The sequence below is a fragment of the Globicephala melas genome, chromosome 3, assembly GCF_963455315.2.
Source record: "Globicephala melas chromosome 3, mGloMel1.2, whole genome shotgun sequence".
Taxonomy (NCBI): domain Eukaryota; kingdom Metazoa; phylum Chordata; class Mammalia; order Artiodactyla; family Delphinidae; genus Globicephala; species Globicephala melas.
In genome coordinates, this window is record NC_083316.1 from 167,127,714 (window position 1) to 167,153,998 (window position 26,285).

Genomic DNA, 26,285 nt, shown 5'->3' on the forward strand with positions numbered 1-26,285 from the left:
GCAATTTATCAAGGACCCCTGGCAGACCTCCAAGTCCACCCCCCCTCCAGCTCAAGCCCCAGCCCCCTGGGGCCACACGGGTTTCCTGAATCGCAATCCTGCTGGATGGGTATGTGTACTGCATGCCCGCCCATGTATGTGCAAGTTTAGCATCCAATTTACAGGAGAGGCACCAAGGAAGGAATATGATGTGACTCTGACTTCTGGAGAAATCAGAGTGAACACTGGCACATCTCATCACCCCATCTGATATGTGCTTTATAACTAACAGTCAGAGGAACCAGTCATCTATGGTATGTCCCCTCCAGCATAATCAAAGTAGGCTCTTGCTAGAAATATTTGGGGAAGGAGACAGCATGAAGCAGAAAAAGAAAATCAAACTTACAGTTGATCCTAATGTCTTCTCCTATGAGGTTCTGGAAGACTCACCACTCCCCTATGAGGTTTGTTGTGTGGGGATAGACACCCTCTCTCAGGCAAAAAGAGGACTATAACTGGCTCATGTCACAGGGGTACACGTTTGTATGGCCCTCAGGTTCAGATGGACTGAAGTGCTCAAATGACGTTTTTGGGACCTGGGTCTCTCCTGGTCTCTTTGTTCTGCTTGCTTGTGCATTCTTCTGTTCTCAGGCAGCGTCTTAGGTCGGGTTGGCCTAGGGGCAGACCCCAAAACAAGGATTTGAATGCCAGTCATTTATTTTGGAGGTGATCTCAGAAAACACTGGGAGGGGAGTGGCAGGAGGGAGACAGGAAAAGGAAGGCAACCCATGAAGGAAGCATTGTCAGGAGCAAGTTATCATGGGGACAGTTGGGGCCCATTCTCACTGGGGGCCTCTAGGAGATGGTGAGAGATGTGCACCCCAGAGTTATCTCATTTGAGGAGCGAGAGATGGGGCATTTGTCCACTCGCCTCCATTTTTCATTATTTCTGGGCTGCTCCGCAGGGTGTTAATTCCCTGGCACACCAGAAGAGACTTCAGAAGGGGTGCCACCTGGGACTTCCCTGGTGGTCCAGTGGTTAAGACTCCACGCTCCCAATGCAGGGGGCTCGGGTTCGATCCCTGGTCAGGGAACTAGATCCTGCATGCCGCAATTAAGACCTGGTGTAGCCAAATAAATAAATACTAAAAAAAAAAAAAAAAAAGGAGTGCCTCCCTGCCAACACCTTGATCTTGGACTTCTGGCCTCTAGAAGCACAAGATAATACATCTGTTCTCAGCCACCCAGTTTATGGTACTGTGTTACAGCAGCCCTAGGAAACGAATACACCCTATTTATCAACTGCCCATCTTTGGAGAACTCTTTCTTGACCTTTTCCCCTACTACCATGCACCTGTTCCTTTATTTACCAAATACTCCCTAAGGATCTACATTTTATCTTTCTTTAAAAAGAAAATTTTGTGAGAGTCATAAACGAAAAACCCATATCTCTTGCCAAGAAGGGATGGGACTCACAAGAAACAAAGACACAGAAAACAAAACGATGTTTTAAAATGCCAACGGGGCCAAGGACCTGTCTCTTAGGGAAATTAGCAATTGCCAGAAAGACATTAAAGACTGTACCACCAAACAAGTCTTTCTTGAAGTAAGCCCCAGGGGGAGACATTCATGGTCACCTCCCCTTTTGTCCTTCACACCCACTCACTCATTCAGGGATATTGTCCCCTCTTAGTCTCTCTGTCCCATTCCCCAGTCCCTCCCCTGATGCTACAGCTGCCTCCGTGGCTTCTCCACCTCTTTCTCTCTCTCTCCAACCCACCCTCCACGCAACAACCAGAGGGTTCTTTCAGAAACATAAATCTCTTTTATTTCAGGAGGAATAAGTGAATTTATTCCCATCGAAAAAGATGCAAACAGTGCAGAAATATATAGAGCGGAAATGGGAAACAAAATCCAGTCATGTCCTGCCTCTACTCTAAACTTTCTGTGGCTCCTCGTCATTCTCTGTGTAAACCCCAAGGCCATGGACATTCAAGGTTTGGGTCTGGTCCTGCCCCTCCTTCCCCCATCTCTCTCCTATCCTTGAGTAAGACCCTCTTTTTAGCCACTCTGAATGGCTTGTCATATCCAACCATTCAGCTCTCTCTCTCTCTCTCTCTCTCTCTCCCCTCTCGCTCACCTCAGGACCTTTGCACATGCCATTTGCATCCCCAACATGCTGTTCTCTGCCCCCTTACACCAACTTCATCCTTACCCTCCAGTCTCAGTGCGGTGACACCTCATGTTTTTTTGGCCTCACCCAGATGCAGACCCTAGGACAAGGATTCCATTGTGCCTTCACTTCTACAGCTGCCATAACCAGGGGATTCAAAACAACAGAAATGTATTCCCTCACAGTTCTGGAGGCTGGAAGTCCAAAATCAAAGTATCAGCCCAGTTGATTCCTTCTTGCAGGTTCAGAGGGAAAATCTGTTCCGTGCCCCACTCCCAGCTCCTGGTGGTTGCTGGCACCCTTGGCATCCCTTGGCTAGTAGACACATCCCTCCAATCTCTGCCTCTGTTGTCACATGGCCTTCTGCCTGTTTCACTCCTGTGTCTCTTCTCTATCATTGGCCGAGGCCTGCTCTGGGAGGTATTAGACCAACTGAGAAAACCTAAAGAATAAGTAGCCAGCCTGGCAAACTATGGTTGAGGGAGAGAATTCTGTTCCTGGCAGAGGGAACAGCATTTGCAAAGTTCTAGAGGTCAGCAAATCATGATGCATTTAGAACATTGAAAAGCACTGAGGGGACTTCCCTGGTGGCACAGTGGTTAGGAATCTGCCTGCCAATGAAGGGGACATGGGTTCAAGCCCTGGTCTGGGAAGATCCCACATGCTGAGGAGCAACAAAGCCCATGCGCCACAACTACTGAAGCCCATGCGCCTAGAGCCCGTGCTTTGCAACAAGAGAAGCCACTGCAATGAGAAGCCTGTGCCCCGCAACGAAGAGTAGCCTCCGCTCACTGCAACTAGAGAAAGCCCGCGTGCAGCAACGAAGACCCAACGCAACGAAGACCCAACGAAGACCCAGCGAAGACCCCAAAATAAATAAATAAACAAACAAATAATTTTTAAAAAAGAAAGAAAAGCATTGAGGCTTTGGAGATTGGCAGGGGCTTGACCATGGGAGAGCTTGTAGGACACAGAAATGAACATGGACTTTATCTGGAGGGCAATGGGGAGCCATGGGAGAGTTTATAGCATGGGAGAGACCAGAGGATTGAGATTTTAGAAATATCCCTGGCTGGCATGTGGTGATGAACTGAAAGAGTTGTGAACTGGAGGCAGGTCTGTTATGGGAGAATGAAAAAATTCAGACCCTATGCTGAATGCCAATCAGGCATTCTCTCATTTCTCATACCACCAGCCCTACAAGACGGGTTTCTCATCATTACACCCATTTTACAGATCTGGAAGCTGGGGCCCAGAGAGCTTAAGTGACTTATCTGGCATCACACAGCTTGTCAATGACAGAGCAAGGAATCAGGGCTAGAATAGGCTGCCCAGCCAGGCAGCAGACTCACGGTGGGAGATTTGAGTATGAGGAGTTGGGGGGTCATGAGGCTGATGGCCAGGGCTCTGGCTGAGGGATGAGGGACAGCTGGAGACCCGGCTAGAAAGGAAGCTCTGACCTTGGCACTTCTCCCTCCCCCTATATCAAGTCAGTTAGACTCTGAGGACCTATGAACTGAGAACCTGAAGGGTGAGAAAGAGCCGATCACAGGGAGAAAGGGCATTCCAGGCTGAGGGAACAGCCTGTGCAAAGGCCCTGAGGCAGGACCGGGCCTGGTGTGTTGGAGGCACAGCAAGGAGACCCATGTGTCTGGAGCAGAGTGAGCGAGGGGAAGAGAGGGAGGATATCTGGGATTTGGGCTCTAAGACCTCATGGGCAGAGGGTGCCCTGAACAAGTCTGAGTCCCCTGGAAATCTCGAAAGGGGGGGGAAATTAGCCCCTTCCTCAGTGGGTCCCTAGGAGGCTTGGGGAGATGATGTTGGCAGAATGTGAGTGTGAGGGCCGGATCCAAGCCATGGGGTGGTGGTGGGGCAGCCGCCAGCCCACTTTGTGGCACCTCTGGGCCTTACGAGGTCCAGGAGCTGGGGATGCTCTAAGCCGTCCAGAAGTTTTTGCGAAGGTTGCCCAGCCCCCCAGGTCAGAGCCCCAGGAATTCTGTCTTGGTGGGAGGTGTGGGTGAGGGACCAGGATGTAACAGGATGATGTCACAGAGGCCGGGGGCATCTAGAACTCTGGGGGCTCCTGGTCTCAGCGTCATCTGCTAGGAAGGCCGCCTGGGTAGGTCAGCTCCTCCTGGGACCAACCTTCAAAGACACAATGCACGCTGGGCTGCCACCAGGAGCTGTTTCTGTCTAGGGCCACGCAGGTCCCAGCTGCTCTGCCTAACTGCCTATGAGCCACCCGTTCAAACTCCATTCACACCCCAGCCATGGGCCCCCTGGGAGGTCCTGGAGATGCCTGGAGGCCTCCTGTCCATGGTCCCCAGCGAGACCTAGCTCCACACCACAGCCAGAGAAGGAGGGGCTGGCCATGGGGCAGCCCTGGCCAGTCCTGGCCCTGGGGGCAGTCAGGGTCTCACTGATCCTTCTGGGGCTGCTGGTGCCCACACAGGCGGTGGTGCGAGCCGTGCTGGATGGTAACTCAAGCACCATGGAGTTTGCGGACCTGCCGGCCCTGTTCGGGATGCCCCTAGCTCCCGAAGGTGTGCGGGGCTACCTGACGGAGGCCAGACCGGCCAACGCGTGTCATCCCATCGAGGGACCGCGGCCGGGCAACGGCTCCCTGGGTGGCATCGTGCTGATCCGCCGGTACGATTGCACGTTTGACCTGAAGGTGCTGCACGCCCAGCGGGCCGGCTTCCAGGCGGCCATCGTGTACAACGTGCGCTCTGACGACCTGGTGCTCATGGCCTATGTCTACGAGGACCTGCGGCGCCAGATCACCATCCCCTCGGTGTTCGTGGGCGAGGCCACCTCCCAGGACCTGCGGGTCATCGTGCGCTGCGATAAATTGGCCCACATCCTCCTGCTGCCCGACCAGCCGGCCTGCCCGGACCTGGACTGCCACCCCATGCTGGCCATCTCCTGGGTGCTGGGCTGCACCCTGGCCCTGCTCATGACCGCCTTCTTCGTCCTGTGGTATCTATGGAACTGGCTGCGGGCCTGGTGGGCCCGCGGGCCAGGGGTCAAGGCGTGGGCCAGCCAGAGGGCCCAGGTGAGCACTTTCACGAGGCTTCACGACCTGTGTGCCATCTGCCTGGATGAATACGAGGAAGGTGACCAGCTCAAGATCCTGCCCTGCTCCCATACCTACCACTGCAAGTGCATCAAGCCCTGGTTCTCCCAGCCCACCCGGCGCTCCTGCCCTGTCTGCAAGCAGTCGGTGGTCAGCACGGAGGACAGCTCTGACTCCACCGTCAGCAGCCATGGGTACGAGGAGGACCCCTCGCTGCCTGGCCACCGCCCCCCGATCTGGGCCATCCAGACCCGGCTGCGCTTCCGGAGGCTGGAGCTGCTGACCCGAGCCAGCGCCCCCCGCCGCGGGAGTGCCACCTCCGTGGGGGCACCTGAGCCCAGCGAATCCTTGGAGGGGCCTCCAGAACCCCTCTGAAGCCCGCTGCCCCTGGCTGGTGGAGATTGGGGCAGCGAGGGTAGAAGTGAGGAGTGTTTCTAGTGTGGAGACTAGATAATAAAGTGGGTTTGAAAGCGGATTCTTGCCCTGGCTGCTGTGGGGCGGACCGGCCCCTCATGCCACGCGTGTGGCAAGCTGAGCCTAAGGCTGGCTCCTGGCATCTGTGGGCGAGTGAGGGTATATGGGGGCGGGGGGGGGCGGTATTCTCAGGGCTGCTGTGTGCATCATGTCCTTGGTGGCCCTGCGACGGGGCCCCTGTGCCTGCGTTCCAATACTGGGCACGGGAGCGGCTGATTTCTCATATGCTTATGATTCATTTAAACCTTAAACAAAAGATAAACTTGTTACTTTGGAATAATTTTAACTTTACAGAAAAGTTGCAAAGGTACTAGAGATAGTTTCCATGGACCCCTTGCCCAGCTTCTCCTGAGTGTTCGTGTCTTACATCAGCATCGCACGTTTGATTCAACCGAGAGAGCACCTTGGGTAGGTTACGATGAACTGAACTATGGATTTAATTTGAATGTCCTCAGCATTTCAACTATTTATAGTGGAAAGTGTCAAACACACCCAAGTAGAAAGAATGGAATAATGACCCTCCCCACGTGTACCCATCACTCAGATTCAATGATTATCTACTGGCCACTCTGGTTTCCTCTATTCTTCCTCCTCTTTCGCTATTTTGATGCAAATCCCAGATGCTTTTTCATCTGTAAATGTTTCCATTTGTGTCTCTAAAGCAGTAGTTCTCAGCTGGGGTGGGGATGTTGTCCTCCCGGGGACACTGGGCAGTGTCTGGGGACATCTGTGGTCATCATGACTGGGGTTGGCTCCTGGCATCGAGGGCGTGGGACCAGGGAGGCTGCTCCCCACCCCACAGCGTCCAGGACGGCCTCACCTCAGAGAATGATCTGGCCTGCAGGTCCACAGTGCTGAGGGGAGAGACCCTGCTTTATAAGATAAGACCCCTTAAAAAACTCTGCAAACTCCAGTATCATGTCCAGAATAATGATTCCTAAATAGCGTCAGGTATCCACCTAGGGAGCACATGGAAATGTGCACGCTTACAATATACAATTTTTGTAGGCTCTTTGAATCAGGATCTAGATAGAGTCTACGGTTATTGCTGATGGTCTCCTAAGTCTCTGTTAATCGAGAGCTTCTCTTGCCATCTTTCTCTCTTAAATTTTCCTTGCAATTTGTTTATGTGAGGCCACCAGGTCATTCACCCTGCACAGATGACCCGGATCTGGGTTTTGCTGATTGGGTGTCCCTGTGGTGTCATTTCACAGATGCCTCCGTCCCCCGTCGCTTCTGTTAATTTGTAGTTGAATTCAGAGACCAGCTCCGATGTGGTTTAATTTTATGGCGGACAGATAAGGTGTTTCTTCAGGTCCCAGTGCATGCTCTTCTCAGAAGGGTTGGGCCAGTGAAGGGGGTCTTCTAGGCAATGAATGAGGGGCAGATGCTAGGCTTGAGGCAAGCCTGATCAGGAAGGTCCAGGAGGGAATATTGTATAGAATTTCTCAGAGGGCACAGTGTACGGGTGATAGTGGGATCTGGACCCGGTAGTCTGGTCTTGGTGGATTCACGAGGGAATGTCTGTGTTTAGTCAAATGTCTTCTTTTTCACACACGGGAGTGTTTTTCACTTGTGCTTTGCGGTCTGTACTTCACTACATAGCTGGGAACCTCCAAGGTAGGTCAGAGGAAGGGGGTCTCTTCTTGGATGGATGATGGCAGAGTGGGCTGCTGGTCACAGCTCTGGTGTGTATGGGGTGGGCAGGGGCACAGAGACGTGGGCAGAGGTCCTTGCACAGGATGCTTGGGACATGGTAAAGACCTCCCACCCAACTCTTGAGGGACTTTGCTCCCAGCCTGATGGCCCTAAGGCCACAAAGGGAAGCTGCATTATTCAGAGAACGCTGCCTTGGTCCCTGTGGATGGCCCAAATCTGGCAAGAGCTGTGGGAGGCCAGAGCTGCCAAGCAGGGACAGGCCTCTCTGTCCAGCAGGCATGGGCTGGGATGAGGATGGAGAAGTGGAAACAGGGAGGAACGTGTGTAGCCGTCAAGCTTGCAGTTGGCCATGGGATCTGAGACCTGCCCAGGGCAGCTTAAGCACAGAGAGTTATTTGCTCATGAACTTGAGTAGTCAGTCCGGGGAGAGCATGGAGGCTCCACCGTGTCCAGGGCCCGGGTTTCTTTTATCTTATTGTTCCACATCCTTAGCAAGTGACCTTCTCCTCATTGGACAAGGCAGCTGCTTGAGCTCTTGCCATCACATCTGCATGCCAGTCAATGAGGAGGAAGAGGTGAGGCAGGGCTCGCCCTCTCCCTTTAAGGACACTTCCCCAGAAATCCCATACACCACTTCTGCTCACACCCCATTGGCCAGAACTTAGCCATGTGGCCACACTTGCCTAAAAGGATGCTGAGAAATGTAGTCTTTATTCTGAATGGCCAACGGTCCAGCAGAAAACCAGGGGTTCTACTACCATGGAAGAGAGAACAGATATTTGGGGTGGCCAGCATGCCTGCCACTGGTCCACAAGAGCTGTCCAATACATGTTTGTTGAATAAGTGAATGAATGAATGACTGAATGAATGAATCCCCACACCTCTAAGCCTGAGCATCCTTCAAGGTCACAGGCACCACAGGGGAGCAGGCACATCCCGGTTCACCAGAGAGATGACCTTTCTCATGACCATGCCAGAGGAGGGAATGAGCTCACCGTTACCAGGGATGAAACCCAGCTCTTAGCGAGGCCCTCCTGTGCTCCAGGCCCCAGGCCACATGGCTTCTTTCCACTATTAAACCTCTCTGAGCCTCGGTTTTCCCATCTGTAATATGGGGGCAGTAACAGCACCTGCCCTGCAGGGTTCCCCAAGCATGCACAGTGCCTGGCACTGTCAGTATTTGTTGATTGACTAAGTGACCTGCCCACAGCCCAGCTATAATATTGGGTGATCAGTGCTGTGATGGGGGAATCATAGGCACTGTGTTAACCCAAAGGGAGGTGCCTGACCCAACCCAGAGAATCTGGGAGGCTTGCTGCAGGCAGTGTCTTCTAGACTGAGAGCAGAAAGAGCAGGAATCAGCACCGTGAAAAGGAAAAGTGAACCTGGCAGCTGGAACGGCATGGGCAAAGACCCCAGGCAGCCTAGTCTGGCATCCAGTGGGTGCTTAATAAGTGTACACAGAGGTCCCTGCCCACAGTACCCTCTGAGAAGAGGCCTCAGCATCATCCCAGACTCCTCAGTCCCCCCACAGCCAGGTCTGGCCCCTTTTTCAGCCGTCTCCGGGGAAGCCGGGTGCTGCTAAGGACGGCCAGCTTAGTGAGGCCAGCCTGTGCCAGCCCCATCGGCCTCGCCTTGACTGCTGCTTTAGGTAAGCACCAGCAGAGGCTGCCTCTTGTCCATCCAGGGCATGCCCTGGCTGTGTTTGTCTAAGGGGGAGTATGGCCAAATGGGGAAACTGAGGCTCAGAGGACAGGGGACCAACCTCAGTGATGGGGGTGGCCTCAAGGATAACAGTAGCCACCAGCACGACTACGGAGCACACGCGGCATGGCGGGTGCTGCGCCATGCTCTTTCCGGCACTGACGCCTTGCATCCGGCGCCAGGTTCCTATGCATATACCCATTTTCCAGAGGAAGAAACTGACTCCGTGAAAGAGGATGTAGCCTTCGCAGGGCCACACTCCTGCACCCGAGACAGTCCCCTCCACTTTTAAATGGCTCTAACTTTGTTTTTTTAATATGTTTTTAAAATTTATTTTATTTTATTTTTGGTTGCGTTGGGTCTTCGTTGCTGCACATGGGCTTTCTCTAGTTGCAGCGAGCAGGGGCTACTCTTAGTTGCAGTGCATGGGCTTCTCATTGCAGTGGCTTCTCTTGTTGCAGAACATGGGCTCTAGGCGCAGGGGCTTCAGTAGTTGTGGCTCGCGGGCTCTAAAGCACAGGCTCACTAGTTGTGACTCATGGGCTTAGTTGCTCTGCGGCATGTGGGATCTTCCTGGACCAGGGCTCAAACCCGTGTCCCCTGAATTGGCAGGCAGATTCCTAACCACTGCACCACCAGGGAAGCCCTATATATTAATTTTTATTGAAATATAGTTGCTTTACAATGCTGTGTTAGTTTCTTGCTGTACAGCAAAGTGACTCAGTCATGCGTATACATATATCCACTCTTTTTCAGATTTCCTTCCCATTTAGGTCACCACAGAGCACTGAGTAGAGTTCCCTGTGCTCTACAGTAGGTCCTTATTAGTTATCTATTTTATTTTATTTTATTTATTTATTTTTAAGATTTTTCTTTGACATGGACCATTTTTAAAGTCTTTATTGAATTTGTTACAATATTGCTTCTGTTTTATGTTTTGGCTTTTTGGCCACAAGGCATGTGGGATCTTAGCTCCCCGACCAGGGATCAAACCTGCACCCCCAGCATTGGAAGGCAAAGTCTTAACCACTGGACCGCCACGGAAGTCCCAGTTATCTATTTTATACATAGTGGTGTATATATGTCAATCCTAATCTCCCGATTCATCACCCCCTTCCCCCCTTGGTAACCATAAGTTTGTTCTCTACATCTGTGACCCTACTCTGCTTTGCAAATAAGTTCATCTCTACCATTTCTGGATTCCACATATAAGCGATATTATACGATATTTGTTTTTCCCTTTCTGACTTGCTTCACTCTGTACGACAGTGTCTAGGTCCATTCACGTCTCTTCAAATGGCTCTATTTTGTTCCTTTTTAAATGGCTCTAACTTTGGTTTCTGCATTCTGCTGGCCACCACGTCCAGATGTGTGTCATGGCTCCGGCTGTCTGTCTGTACAACAATTGGTGCTGACCGCCTACTTGTTCAAGCCTGTGCTGGGCACACTAGACATAGTAGTGACCAAGACAGACCCAGTCCCTGCCAGCATGGGACTCCCAGTCTGGTGGGAGGAATGGGCCATGACAAAGCAGTGACAGTGTGACTCGGGGGTGATGGGGGATGCACAGGTGCTGTGAGGGTCCACAGGGGCACTTGCCCCAGCCTGGAGGGTCAGAGAAAGCTTCTCAGGCAGAGGGCATCTACCTCAAGACCTGAGGGATAGAACAGAAGCAGTTGGGCAGGACTGGGAAGGGTGTTCCAGGAGGAGGGAACAGCATATGCAAGGACCCAGAGTCCTACAAGGCCCAGTAATAGTAATAACAAGTAATGACACTTCAAGTTCATAGCAAAGCTCCCTTCAGCAGCCTGAAAACGCTTGGGCCCAACTATCCAAAAAGACAAATGGAATTGGGTCCTATTGTAATCAATCCTATTTTCCACATGAGAAAACGGAGGCCCAGAGAAGTTAAGTGACTTGCCCCAGGGTAGAGAGCTGAGAAGGGACAAAGCTGGGTGAATGGCGGAATGAGAGGCAGAGTGATGCCCCCACTCCCAGTTCAGGCTGCTTAGGGCATCCCTCACCCCTGGCTCTGACCCACCTCTTCCTCCGACCTCCATTGGCGGGTGCCAATCCACTCCAATGTGACCTGAGGATAGTGTGTTCGTCACCCCCTCTGCTCCACACCCTCTGCTCCTTATGATACAACCAGTGAAAAGCAGATTCCAAGGAACTCCCAGCAACCACTGGAGGCAGCTGCAAAATGGTGCGGGCCACAGGGAGACTGGCTGCCCAGATCTCAGCCCTGATGGCATCTGGAAGGGAGGTTGTGAAGATTGTGATTCATCACCTGACCCTCCTCCTCTGTCTCCACCTCGTCCCCACGCCCTGTCCTGTTCGTAGCCCACCCCTCCCAGCCTCCCAGCCAGGCCCAGGAGGGGAGGACGCTTTTAGGAACAGATGGCTGCCTTCCTTGCCCAGGACTCTGCCAGTTAATTAACGCCACCTGTAATTAAACTTCCCACAAATTAGCTGTCAGCTACACTAAAGGGAACCGTCCCTCTCAAATGCCACCTTGACTTGCTGAATTGTGAGCCTTGTCGACAAAATAATTAAAGGCAGAGGGAGGCAACCAAAATTTGGAGGCTTTTTTTTTTTTTTTCCTTTTCTAAATCTCTATCAGTGTCTGTGGCCAAATGCTCCCACCCCGGACTTGGGAATACAACCAGGCTGTTTTCTGAGGTTCAATGTATTTCCAAAAAAATTTCTTTCCATTGTGAAGAAATTTTTATTGTGCACCTATTGTGTACCAGAAACTGTGTTAGGAGCTAACAGACCCAACAGTGACCATGGTAGGCACAGTCACTGCCTTCTTGGAACTTACATCCTTGACATACATTTTTTTTTTTTTTTTTTTTTTTTGGCCGTGCTGCCTGGCATGCAGGATCTTAGTTCTCCGACCAGGGATCGAACCTGTGCCCTGCATTGGGAGCGCAGAGTCTTAACCACTGGACCACCAGGGAAGTCCCTTGACATACATTTTTAAAAGCAAAGGAAATAGATGAGGTTATTACAGCTGGGGGAAGAGCATTCAGGGAGAGGGAACAGCCAGTGCAAAGGCCCTGAGGCAGGACCAGTCACGATGGGGGCTGGACCAGGTGGAGACAGAGGAGGGGACAGAAGTGGGCCGATCTGGGACAGATTTTGCAGGCACAGGTGACAGGATTGTAGGAACTACTAGTTCTACTACTAGAACTACTAGTTCCCCCTTATCTGTGGTTTTGCTTTCCGTGGTTTCAGCTGCCTGCCATCAACCAAGGTCTGAAAATATTAAATGGAAAGTTCCAGAAATCAACAGTTCATAAGTTTTAAATTGCTGCCATTCTGAGCCGCGTGATGAAATCTTGCACAGTCTCCCTCTGTCCCGCCCGGGGCTTGAATTATTCCTTTGTTCAGCACCTCCCACCTGCTCAGGCTTTAGTAGCTGTCTAGGTAATCAGGTTGACTGTGTTGTTATCGCAGGGCTTGTGTTCAAGTAACCCTTATCTTACTTCATAGTGGCTGCAAAGCGCAAGCGTAGTGATTCTGACAACTTGGATGTATTCTAACTGTGCCTAATTTATCAATAGCCAATATTTTGTAATAAGTATAAATGGAGTGTAACCTTTAACAATTGTATTAAAAACTTGATTATAGGTATGTATGTATAGGAAAAAACATAGTATATATAGGGTTTGGTACTATCCGAGGTTGCAGGCATCCACTGAGGGTCTTGGAACGTTTCGCCCTGGATAAGGGGGGACTGTGGTATATGATACGGAGGGGGGAGGGTAAGAGAAAGGGAAATAAGGGAGCAGCAGATTCCCGGATCTCTGACCCAGAAGTAGAAGAAATGGACAATTGATCCACAAAGATGCCAGATTTGCACAGAGTGAAGTCTTTTTCCAAAAAAGAAAAAAAAGAAAAAAAAAGAAGTCTGCAGCTTCATACAGTCCAATTGCTAAGGCCCAGGGAGCATGGTTGGATGGAGTGAACCCCCAGCTCAGGCCTCTGCACTCCAGTCTCCACTGGGGGGGTCTCCCTAGCATCAAGGATGGGGTGAATGGTGCCCATACTCGTTACAATGTAATCAGGTCCTGACGGCTGCAGAGTTGAGCCCCAGGAGATCCCAGGGGAGACCAGGGATGTGACTGCCAGATGCCCATGAGCTGCAGAGGCTCAAGCCCCAGCACCCTGGGGTCAGAGGAGGGTTATGCGAGCCTCACCGGGCAGGCAGGAAAGCCAACATGGACCTCTGTGTTCTTGGTCTTCCCAGGATAGTTTGCAGGCTCACAGGACAGTTTTCAGGCCCTTGGAGCACCTCAGGGCCTTTGCACAAGCTGTACTTTCTGCTTGTGGACAGGAATACCCTGTTCTCCCTCCCCTACTATCCCTTTCTTCCCCCTTCAGGTCTTCACTCAGGCATCACCTCTTCCAGGAAGCCTCCCTGAATGCCTCAGCCTGAGTCAAGTTCTTCCTCTGGGCCCCCACCAGGTCTGTGCTTCCCCCGCAATGGGCCCAATCACCCAGTGTTGTAACCACCCAGCACGACATCTGTCCTCTTTCCCTACTGAACTGTGAACTCTGTGAGGGCTGGGTCTGCCTTTGTCACTATGGTGTCCCCACTGCCTAAATGAATTGGTGGCACACGGTAGGCTCGATAAATAATAGTAACAAATAATAGAGTTCATCTGAAACCCTTGGGGCCAGATGTGTTTTCGAATTCAGATAGTCCTAGATTTTAGGACGCTATTAAGGTGTACTCAGCATATATTAATAACATCCTCCAGCAGGGCCTGGGGCAGCCCATTCTCCCTTCCCAATCAAACACAGTAACAATAGATAGAATGAATATATATATATATATATATATATATATATATAAATACACACACACACACACATGCATACATACAATAAATGGGATAAATAAAGCTTAGTAAAAATCAAAGGCTGTTAATTCTTTATTTTTTTCAATTGGCCGCACCATGCAGCTTGCGGGATCTTAGTTCCCTGACCAGGGATCAAACCCGCGCCCCCTGCAGTGGAAGCACGGAGTTCTAACCACTGGACCCCCAGGGAATTCCCAAAGGCTATTAACTCTTGATTCTCAATGAGTTTTAGAGTCATCCGATGAAAATTTTCTATTTTTGGAGCTTTTTAGGTGTTGGAATTATGGGAGAGGGAGTGTGGGCCTCTGGCTGATCTTTGTTGACCGCTTTTACCTGCCAGGAGCGTGGAGGCAGCGTGTGCCATGATCAGAGCCCGGGATGCCACAGGGCCTGGTTCAAAGCCCAGCTCTGTCCACTTTGGAACTCTGGGATGGGAGCAGGGGACATCACCTTTCTGTACCTCAGTTTTTCCATCTCTAAAATGGGGATGATAAGTATCTAATTTGTGATGCTGCTGTGGGACAGGATTAAATAACTTTGTTTATATATATATTTTTTGTGTGTTTATATTTAATAGATATAAAGTGCTTGGAATGTCACCAGGCCACAGCAAGTCGTCGCTAGCTATTTTTTTAATTTAATTTTTATTTTATATTGGAGTATAGTTGATTTACAATGTGGTATTAGTTTCAGGTGTACAGCTAAGTGACTCAGTTACACATATACATATATCCGTTCTTTTTCAGATTCTTTTCCCATATAGGTTATTAAGCCACTAGCTATTCAGTTTTTAAATAATTAAATAAACTGGAGAAGACTCAGGAGAACGAGGATTATGGGGAGTCATCCCCAAGAAAGTTATAGTAGACAAAGATGTTCATTTTAAGGCACATGGATGGGACTTCAAAACAAATCAGAAAGCTCAGAAAACAAGAAAAAAAGTGAGATGTCTCATGCTCCTCCCCTCCTCGCTCTTTGTAAATTAAAAACACATGTCCCAAGGGAGCTTTCTGGGGTGATGGAACAGCTGAATATCTATTGAGGTGGTAACTGAGCCCGAGTGCCACAACTACTGAGCCTGCGCCCTAGAGCCCGTGCTCCGCAACAAGAGAAGCCACAGCAATGAGAAGCCCGCGCACCGCAACGAAGACCCAATGCAGCCAAAAATAAATAAATTTATTTTAAAAAAAACAAGAAGAAGAACCTTGTTTAAAAAAAAATAAAGATAGGCAAACTAAACTGTGATGATGGAGAGTAGAAAGTTACCTTGGGGGAGGGGCGTATACACTGGGGGTATCCTCCCCCTCCCCCAAGCGTTCCTGGTGGTGGAATGTTCTATACAGGGTCAGAAATAGGGTAAGGTGAGGAAGACACAGTCCTGAGGGACAAAATTTAAGGGAGCACAGCAAAACTCAGCAATCAAGGTAAGTAACATTTGACTGCAATATTTGGAAAAACCAAAACGAATGCCAAAACAAAATCTAGAATGAACAAAATATCAAAATTTCAGATAAAGATGAGATTTGACCTTGCACTTGTAAGACTCACCTCCACTGCGGTCCCCCAAACCCCTGGCCCTGGTTCTACCCCTCCCTCTGGGTGCTGACCACGGGGATGTGTGCTTGGGCAAAAATGCATCCAGCTGTACAGTTAAGATCTGTGCTTTCCATCTCAAAAAGAAAGTTAAGAAAAAAGAGACACAGGCAGACAAAACAACCTTATCTAGTCTCAAGAACGCCCACAATTTAAAAAAAAAAAAAAAAAGCCTATTAGAACTGTTCCGGGAGGGGAGGGGGATAAAGGAGGAAGAAATAAATATATAAAACCGGAACCAGTGGGGGGGAGGGGCAGAATCAAATAAATGTTTGTTGTATGAATACACAGTGAACAGGAAGGCACGGCCCCCAACGCGCCCAAGCTCCCAGTAAATAAACAAGTGAACAAGATAATTAAGAGGGGAGCCCCCCGCTTGCTTCCCCCTCCGGCGCCTCTGCCATCCCTGCCAGGCTTGGCAGTGCTGACAGCGCAGCCAGGCTGCCAGGAAACGGCCGGCCCCTGCGTACTCTTTCTGCCCTCAGTCTACAGCCGCCTGGGCTAGAGGGGGAAGGAGAGGGGACCGCCTGGTGCTCTGTCCCTCTTCGCCATTATTCATTCTGTGAGCCCAGAGGGCAGGGACCTGGGTGCGATTTCACCACCGCAGTATCCCCAGTGGGTCCCAGGCTGGCATACAGTGGGCGCTCAATTAATGTGCAATTGTCCTGAAAGGTCAATCAAAGCTCTGGGGTCTTTTGATTGCTGGGGGCTGGGTCGGGATGGGGGGAGGGAGTCTTCCATCTTTCCTGCGCAGACGGGAGGACTGGGCGCCCCTGGGAGCAGAGGGAGGCGGGCAGGGGTCTCTAAGTCCAGCCTTCCCCGTCTCGCTAGGGCCTGAGCCCACAGACGTGCAGGAGCAGATGGAGGTCCCACAGCTAGGAGGGGAGTGCAGGTGCCCAGAGGCTTCAGGGACCCCCGACCATGCCTCACAAGGTCTGAGTTTTCCTGGGGGAGCGACAAGAGAAAGGCCTCCAGGCTGGCCAATGGGAACGCGGAGGGGACGCATTACCTCATCAGGCAGCGCGGCCATTGGCTGTGGGCTCCCGTGGGCGGGAGACCGGCGCTAGCTCTTGGGGACCGGGATGCTGTTGCTGGGGCCAGCGGGGAGGGTGTTGACGGAGGAGGAAGGAGAAAGGGGGGCAGGGGAAGGGAGGGGAAGGGAGGGGAAGGGGAGGCGAGGGAGCTCGTGGAAGAGGGATTTGCACTTTGTTCGGAGCTGTGAGTTTTTATAATAAGCGTGAAGCCCTTTACTCCGTGTCGCTCCCCACGCGGGTCCCCTTGCCTGGCCATCCCGAGGCCGATTTTAGGGGGGAAGCTGAAGGTAACTGAGAGGGTTCCTCCACCGCTAAATTAGAACCCCCACCCCCAGGTTAGCAGCCCCCTCCCTCATACACGCGCACACACAGTGTCCCCAAGACGGCATGAACAGACCCCACCCCCGTCAAATAGGACCTCAGCTTGCTGGTCTGTGCCTGAGACACTACCATTCATCCCACTGAGTCCCAGGACACACCCTCCAGCCATTGACGCCTCTGCAGCACCTGCAGGTTGCACCTCTCTGAGCCTGTTTCCCACGGTGTGAAATGGGGTCCATAAAAGTCCCCACAACCGGGGAGGTGCTGCACAGGTCCATTCAGTCAGCCAACAAGCACATATTAAGCATTTACTGTGTACCAGGCCCTGTGCTAGGTACTGGGGATATGAGACGGACCAAGGCAAGCCTTGGCCCAGCTTCCTGGACCTTAAGGTCTGGTGAGGAAAACAAACATACATAAACATAAACAGGAAAACAGCCATTTCAGAGGACCCCAATGCTGTGAGGAAAATAAAAGCAAGGGGCAAAGGTGGGAGGAGAATGAGTTGGATGTTACTTTAGCCCAACGATCAAGGAAGGCTCACCTGAGGAGGTGATGTTTAGACAGAATTAAAAGAAGCTATTAGAAGAGCTGAGGGAATAGCATTCCTGGCAGAGGGAATAGCCAGTGCAAAGGTCCTGGGGCAGCACCATGCCTGGTGTGTTGGAGGAACAGTGAGGAGGGTCACGTGGCTGGACAGAGTGAGTGAGGGGAGGAGAGGGAGGAGGTGAGGGCAGGGAGGGGACAAGCGTGGGGGGCAGGTCCTGCAGGGCTTTGGGAATTGTAGGGAGGACTTGGACTTTTACCCCAAGGAAGATGGGAGCCCTGGATGTCTGTGGACAGAGGACGGGCTGGACCTGATTCAGGTGCTCACAGGTACCCTCTGGCTGCTTTGGGGAGACAGCCTGTGAGGGACCAGGGCGGGAGCTGGGGGGCCAGGGTGGAGGGGACTGTGCTGGTCCAGATGAGTAATGGTGGAGCCAGACCAGGGTTGCAGCCATGGAAGGAGTGAGAAGTGAATGAGGTTGAGATATACTTTGGAGCCCACAGATTCCAGAGGTACTGAGTTTGGGGGGAGGCAGAGTTTTGGTTCCTGCACACCACTTGGCCCATGGGAGGCACTAAGTGAGCAGCAGTGGTGAGTTGTAGCAGGATCATTGGGTGGGCTTTTCCTCCTCTGCTCCCATCAGACCTCCACACTCCAGGCCAAATGAATGAGTGAGTCACTCCAGGCTGAGAGTAGCAAGGGGTGGGGTGGGGAGGGGAGGTACGCACCGGATGCTGACTCAAGCCTCCCACCCAGGTGTTTTTGACTCATCCACACCCCCCATTGCATATCCAAGTGTGGCCCCAAGTGAGATTAGTAACATATCGAACCCCTCTCTGCAGGGTCCTCCCACCCTCCGAGCTGAGAACCCCAACTCTGCAATCCCAGCCTCTGCCTGATGCCGAAATCCCCCACATCCCGGGGTCATTGGTGGCGCCTTATCTTGCATACCACCAGGACCAGGAAGCTCACTCTCTTTGTGTGAGTAAAAGATATTATGATTGACCCCCCAAATCTGCTTCCATAGGCAAGGCTATCTTTTTAAAGTATAAATCTGAACTTGTGTGCATCTGCTGTAAACCCTCAGTGTCTCCCCGTTACCCGCAGAACCACATATCTCAGTATTTTTTTTTTTTGTGGTATAGTTGATGTACAATATTATAGGTTACAGGTGTCCAATATAGTGATTCACAGTCTCTAAAGGTTATATTCCATTTATAGTTCTTATAAAATATTGGCTATATTCCCTGTGTTGCATAATATATCCTTGTAGTTTATTTTATACATAATAGTTTGTATGTCTTAATCCCCTAACTCTGTGTTGCCCCTACCCCCTTCCCTCTCCCTCAGTGTATGTATTTTTTTAATTTTTAATTTTTTTTTTTTTTTTTGGCCACGCAGTGCGGCATGGCATGCGGGATCTTAACTCCCTGATCACGGATCGAACCCGTGCTCCCACTGGGAGCATGGAGTCTTAACCACTGGACCGCCAGGGAAGCCCCCCTCAGTATGTTTTATAAGGCCCTGTGTGGTCTGGTCTCTGCGGACTCTCCAGCTCACCCCTCCCAGTCACACTCCGTGTTACCCATTTATTTCCTTCTTGACTTTTGCACAAGCTGTTTTCTCTACTTGGAGGGACCTTCTCCCTTCCTTTTTTGCTTGCTGGCCTCATTTTATACATCTAAGCACAGTTCAGATGTCAGCCCATTTAGGAAGTTTTCTCCTACCCTCTAGGGTGAGTTAAAGAACCGCTGGATCCCTTTGGGATACATTGTATCTCCCCTGACCCAGCCTTGCAGATTAGATTCCTGCTCGCCAGCCAACCCCAGCTCTGGGCTGGTGGCTGCCTGCAGGGCTCTGAAATTCACCAACCGGGACTTTCTCTGAAGTTTGGTTGTCCTCAGAACTGCCTCTCAGTCTCTCTCTAAGGGCATCATTAGGTTAAAACCTCCTCCGATCTGCTCCCCGCAGGCCACCCCCCATGCAGCCACAACCGGAGCTCCTTTTGAAGAGTGATTGACTAACAGCCATTAGATTAATGGGCAAGGCGTTGCATTTCCATTTCTGCTGCATCTACAAACTAAATGTTCCCGTGTAATTACAATTAAGGACATGTTTGTGTGTGATGGCTCCTGGCTTCCTGGCCTCCCTCCCCCTCTTGGGCCGTTTGCCTGTTTCCACCTCCTTTTTTCCCCCTCTGTTTTGGCTTTCTTTCATTTCCCCCCCCCCCTCTTTCTACCTCTTTCTCTCTTTTTCTCTTCATGTCTGTCTCTCTCCATCTCTCCCCCTTTCTATCTCTGTCTCAATTTCTGTTTCCATTTCTTTCTGTCTTCACCTATCTCTCTCTGTCTGTCTCTCTCTGTCTCTGTCTTTGCCAATCTCTCAGTCTTTCTCCCTCCTTTATATCCGTGTCCAACAAACCTTCTACAGTGCACTAGTCTTAAGTGTGTGGCCTGAGGCATCATTACATGGGTATAAGCCCGTGTAGCCACCACCAGATCAAGATTAGAATATTCTAATCCTCAGAAGCCCATTTTTTCGGCACTCTCCCAGTCAGGCCCCCTCAAGGGTAACTGTATTTTATCTTTTTCTTTCAATTTTCCTCCCCTGATCCTGGGACCATTAATTAATTTATTGGCTGCCCCGCGTGGCATGCGGGATCTTAGTTCCCTGACCAGGGATCGAACCAGTGCCCCCTGCAGTGAGAGCACAGAGCCTTAACCCCTGGACGGCCAGGGAATTCCCCGGAGTACCCTTTACATCTCCCGCCCTCCTCAGTAGCCCTTCCAAGGCAGGGCCAGGCGAGGGGCTGTGTGTCTGGGATCCCAGGAGGCCTCCTGTGGGTAAAGTGGCCTTTCCAAGAAGCCAAGTATGGCCCACGGAGGCCCCTAAGGGATATTACAGGCCAGGACTCAAGAGAGGAGGTCCTGGTGTAGCGATGACAAAAACTCTTTGGATTCTGGTGCAAAAATCCCCCATTACTGGGCTTCCCTGGTGGCGCAGTGGTTGAGAGTCCGCCTGCCGATGCAGAGGACATGGGTTCGTGCCCCGGTCCGGGAAGATCCCACATGCCGCGGAGCAGCTGGGCCCGTGAGCCATGGCCGCTAAGCCTGCATGTCCGGAGCCTGTGCTCCCCAACGGGAGAGGCCACAACAGTGAGAGGCCCGCGTACCGCAAAAAAAAAAAAAAAAAAAAAAAAAAAAAAAATCCCCCATGACTGCTGCCCAGGCTCTTAAGAACACAAAGGCCCTCCCAGGGGTCCCAGAACACTTTGACTGAACCCACGGACAATCCTTTTAGCACAGCGGAACTTGAAGGACCCAGAGGGACCTTCCGTTCTTCCTCCTCTTGGACAGATGGCAAAAGTGAGGCCCTGCCTGGATGCTTCTCCAAGGTCCGAGGGTAGGTCTGGACCCAACCAGGTTAGGACCCAGGCCTCCTGGGGACAGCTCTCAGGTGTGAGGCCTCAAGACGGCCCCTTCTCTTTCCTGAGCCTCTGTTTTCCCATCTGTGAAATGGGAGGCTGAGGGTTAAGCTAGGTGGTGCTGGTCTCAGGGCTGTGAATTCTGGGGTACCTGCCCCACTCAGGTGGGCCACACTAGGTTTGGGGGGTGGGGCATCTGTGAAGCCCAGGGCCAAATGTGGGCTTCCCAGGAGCAAGAGAGGGTTCTACCATTATCTCCCGTGGGTCCTCTGGCATCATGGCTTTGTCAGAGCTTTCCCTGATGAAATGGGACATAGGAAGGATAAGTTTTGATAGAGGGAAGGGTGGGGCTTCCGAAAACGAATCTAGTCCTGTGTGATCCTGTCTGTATCGAAGATTCTCACTTGACCTGGATCCTCTCGGATAATCGAGTGTTCACCCATCTTTGGAGCCGAGCACACCTGCTGTCCCCGTTTTACAGATGAGTACACTGAGGCCCAGAGAGGGTGCCGTACTTGGCTCCAGGTCATGGGGCAGCCAGCGAGTGGCAAAGCCGGGATTCGAACCCGGGTCTCGCTGACCGCAGAGGCTCTTCCACCCCCATGGCCTCCACTGGAAGCAAATGTCAGAACAGAAGCTGAGCCTCTCCTCACCCCCTCCTTGTGGCTGAAACTGGGTTCGCAGACAATGAACAAACGCTGGCTGATAGCAGCTCCTCTGGCCTCTGATAAATCGAGAGAATTAAAATCCATTTAGAGGGAAATCTCTAAATAGGTCTGTGTTGTGTTTTGTGTGTGTTTTTTTCCTGTCTTTTCCCCCCACCCCTGCTGTCTCTGGCTGGGTAATGTATTCCAGTAACAGAACTGAATCTGACTTAATCGAATTTAAAAGCAGGTATTACATCTGCACCTTGTAAGTGAAGGTGGGTGAAGGAATCGCCGAGGAGACGGAGTGTTTTTACCCAGGGTTGCCTCGCTCTTTGCACCGGAAAAAGTGGTGTTAATTCCCATCTGGGACTCCTTGCCGGCGGGGGATGGGGGTGTGGGGGTGGGGAGGGGGTGTCTCTCCAGGCTGGTCCATAAAGGGTGGGATTTGGAGGGGGAGAGGCCAAGGGGACTTGCAGGTGAGGTGGGAGTGCCTGGGCCTCCGGAGAATGGGTACAGTAAGCCCAGTTGCTTGTAAAGGCCATCCTTGGAGGTGGGGTCCACAGGAAGCTGATAGGTCACCTCCCCAAAGCATCCTGTTAGCCCCACCTCCAAAACACACCCCCCCCCTTCCACTTCTCACCTCTGCTGCCTCCACTCTGGCCTGGACCCCCATCATTGCTCGCCCAGACTCATTGCTTCATCCTACATCTCCCACAGCAGCCCAAACGATTTTTTTCTTATTCTTTTTATATTGTTAACTTTAAAAAAAAACTGTGGTAAAATAAACATAACATAAAATTGACCAATTTCACCATTTTTAAGCATCCAATTCCGTGGCATTAAATACATTCAGCAGGGGAATTCCCTGGCAGTCCAGTGGTTAGGACTCTGAGTGTCCAATGCAGGGGACCGGGGTTCGATCCCTGGTCGGGGAACTAAGATCCTGCAAGCCGCACAGCGCAGCCCCAAAAAAAGTAAATACATTCACCATGTTGTGTAATCATCACACACATTTTTAAATGATTTCCCCCCATTTTTTTGTCACGCCAAACAGAAACTCTGTACCCATTAAGCAATAACTCTCCATCCTCAGCCCCCGGTAACCTCTAATCTACTTTCTGTCTCTATGAATTTGCCTGTTCTAAGTACCTCCTAGAAGTGGAATCAGACAGTATTTGTCCTTTTATGGAAAAAGGCTTATTTAACTGAGCATACTGTTTTCAAGGTTCATCTACGTTGAGCCATGTATCAGGACTTCATTCCTTTTTGCAGGCTGAGTAATAGTCCATTGTATCGATGGACCACATTTTGTTTATGCATACATCTGCCAATGGACACTTGGGTTGCTTCCACCTTTTGACGGCTGTAAATCATCTTTTGGTCACTGTGAACATGGGTGTGCAATTATCTCTCTGAGTCCCTGTTTTCAGGTCTTCTGGGGATATACCTAAGAGCAGGACGACTGAGTCATATGATAACTCTATGCCCAAATGATTTTTAACAAATGTCACTCACTCCCCTGTTCTAAATACTTCCGTGGCTCCCTCTTGTCCACAGGAAAGTTGAAACACCTTCCCATGGTCATCCAGATGCCGCCAACTTCTCACTCCTCTTCTCTCACTACTTCCCCACCCTCTAGACACACCAAATTACCTGCACTTGCTCCTGGACCTTTACACAGGCCACTCCCTGTCCCTGCAGTGCGCTTTCCCATTTCTTGTTTTGGTTTGACAACTAACTCCTCCTCAGCCTTCAGTTCTCAGCTTTTTCTGAAGCCCTTCCTGATCTCAGGCTGGATCAGGCACCCTGTCTGTGCACCCAGAGCTGCCTGAGCATCCCCTATCATGGCCCTGATCACGGGCTATGGGTGACCTGACTGTCTTCGGCACAGGAAGGATGGAGCTGGGTCTGTCTTGGTCCCTGCTGTGTCCTCAGCACCCAGCCCGGGGTTGCAGCACACAGTAGGTGCTCAGTAAATGCTTGCTGATGGCTGCCATGATTCTCTCTCATCTCCTGTGGACCCCACACCCTTGAGAGAAAAGGCAAGGCCATTTCCAGATTCTTCCATCTAATGGAGGATTTCAAACAGTATCTTAGACTGTTGATTAGAAATAGATCCAATCAATGTGCTTTCTTTTCATTCTGTGATGTGTCTGTGATAGACGGGCAAGCCGGTAGGAGTGCTATTACGCCGAGAGAATTTTCTATATGTTCCAGGACATGGGCAGACTTTGTTCAAAAAGCTGTCTGGCCTGATCTCAAAATGAGAAAGTCATTAAACACACACACACGCACACACATTGCAGAAGAGAATCTTGCTCTCGAAAAAAAAAAAAACCCACACGCTTAATACACAACTGCAAGTGTCTCAGTCTGTGCGTGGAGACAGCGAGGTCCACAGATGACAAGGAGCAAGAGGCGATGGGTTTTATTGTTTTGGGGGGATTCTTTCCCCTCAAAGCACGTCAAAGTTCCGGAAGTGTTGGCAACTGGGTTAGAGGATTGAGAGATTTCCATTGCACTGTTTCAGGCTGGGCTCCCTGGAAGCCACCTCTGAAATGAGGGTTTGGGGGCAAATAGTTTATGTGGGAGGTGATCCCAGGAAGCCCCTGGAGGGGCTTAGGTACATAAGGGAGGGGAGGGAATGGAAGGGACCAAGGCTCAGGAACAAGGGACTGTCTAGGGCGACTGGGACTCAGTCCCCCTGGGAACCCACTGGGGACCCCTCCCGGGGAGACAGCATGAGCTATCCAAGGGATAAGGAGCTGGAATTATTTATGCATCAGCTTCTGTCCATCACTGGCCAAGGGCTGCTTCTGGAAGCATCAACTCCCTGGCACTTCCCACCTGCCTGTCACCCAGGTTGAGAAAGCTTCAGCTAGGGAGAGGCAGGTGACGGCAGAAGGATGCTGTTGGCTAGTACCATTAAAATGTGGGTGCTGGGGACATGAGCGTGGGGCACCCACAGCACCCGCTTTGCACAGTGGCATTCACATCTCTATTTCCTCCATCTATTCGGTCATTCCAAAAAGTTTATTAAGCCCCTGCTGGATGCCAGGTGCTATGTAAGGGGCTGGGGACAGTGGTGGACAAGACAGACTCAGTCCTTGTCCTCCTGGAACTTAAGGACAGATAATCAGGTAGTTACAGCATCAGGTGGTCAGACCTGTGATGGGGGAAGCTCAGGCATCTGTGGCAGTGCAGGGGAGACTCCTTTCTCAGCACTGGGTAGGGGGTCAAGGGAAGATTTCTGGAGGGTTGACATCTAAAGATGATAGGTGTTAGATGCATGAGGAGGAGTAGAGGTGGGGCAGGGAAGAATGGAGTAACTAGACTGAGAGGTATTTTGAAAAATCATTTAGAGTTTTTCTGGAGGGCACTGGGGAACCATTGAGAGCTATAGAGGAAGAGAGGGGAAGGATCAGACTCACACTTATGATCGATCTTTCTGGCTGCTGTGTGGATGCTGAGAGGCCATCAAGGAGACTGTTGCAGGAGCTAGCGTTAGGCTGAAAAAGGTAAGTGGGGATAGAGAGAGGGGGTGGGCTGGAGACAATAGTAGTAAAATCAGTTAAGACTTGGTGAATGTGGAATTGGGGGCAGGGATCGGAAAATGAGGTGTTGAGTCTTGTTTCCAGCTTACCAGAAAAATACTTGGGCCACTGCTGAGATGGGGTACAGAAGGAGGAACTGGTAAAAGTGGGTAAAGCAATGCATTGGTGGTTGGGTAGGTTGTACCTGGTAGACATCCAGAAGGGGGCACCAGAGGAACTGGCTAGAGCACTGGGGCCAGATCTAGTTGGAGATGGAGGTCTGGGAATCATCAAGGTGGTTAAACCTGGGGGAACAGTTTCCGAATTTGGACCATCCAGGAAAAAGTCCAGAGCATTAAAAATTTTTTTTTAAGTTATTTTTTCTCTCGCAGGAGCAAATGTTAGAAGCTCAGTTCTCTGGTTTGGTTCACTGGGCTCAGCAGCCTGAGTACTCCCAATGTGGTGGTCCCTGGAAACCCATCAAATCTCTCCAGCTGCATCCTTTGACCATGTGACTATGGCTGACCCAATCAGGAGACTAGTAGGAAAAGGATTCAGTGATTGGCTGAAATCACCTAAGCTCCACCCAGACCTGGGGTGGGGCCAATCAAACCACAGGATTGGAAAGTGGGAATGGTGTGGATTGGTCAAGGTAACACTCCTTGCTGTAAGAAACTGGCAAATCTCAGTGACTCGACACAACATGGATTTGTTTGTTGCTCATATAAATTGCAAACAGGTGTTCCTGATTAGCAGGCAGCTTTTCTCCACCAGATGACTCAGGAACCAAACTTGTCTGTCTTGTGGCTTCTCCATCATCAAGGTGGAAAGAGCATGGCTAGGACTGGAAGTGAGGGGCACATCACTTCTACCCACAACCCATTGGCTAAATTCAATCACATGGATACCCCAACTGCAAGGGGTGCTGGGAAATGCAGTCTTGCTGTGTGCCCAGAAGAAAGAGGACATGGGTTGGCAAAGGCTCTAACAGTCTCTAATATGTGGTAGAGCACCCCACCCCACCCCTTCCAGGCAGCAGCAAAGCCAGGGTACTGCTGCCTTCTGAAGGTGGGGGGGAAGAATGCAGGTTGGGAAAAGCCACAAATGTCCACCCACCAGAAAGACCCTAACCACTAAAAAAAATGGAGAGAAATTCTGCACTCTACTTCACGATGTTGCTCAAGAGATGGAAAATATCCTAGCTAGTTGAGAAGCTCCAAGAGGGTGGGGACCAGATGTGTCTTGGTTGG

General features: G+C 51.0%; 1 protein-coding gene across 1 annotated transcript; it reads left to right on the forward strand.

Moving 5' to 3' along the window:
• The first annotated feature begins 3,966 nt into the window (after positions 1 to 3,966).
• On the forward strand, positions 3,967 to 5,603 carry ZNRF4 (zinc and ring finger 4). The gene is given in 2 exon segments (XM_060295555.1): positions 3,967 to 3,982; positions 4,360 to 5,603. Coding segments are annotated over 2 exon segments (1,260 nt in total).
• Positions 5,604 to 26,285: the final 20,682 nt, after the last annotated feature.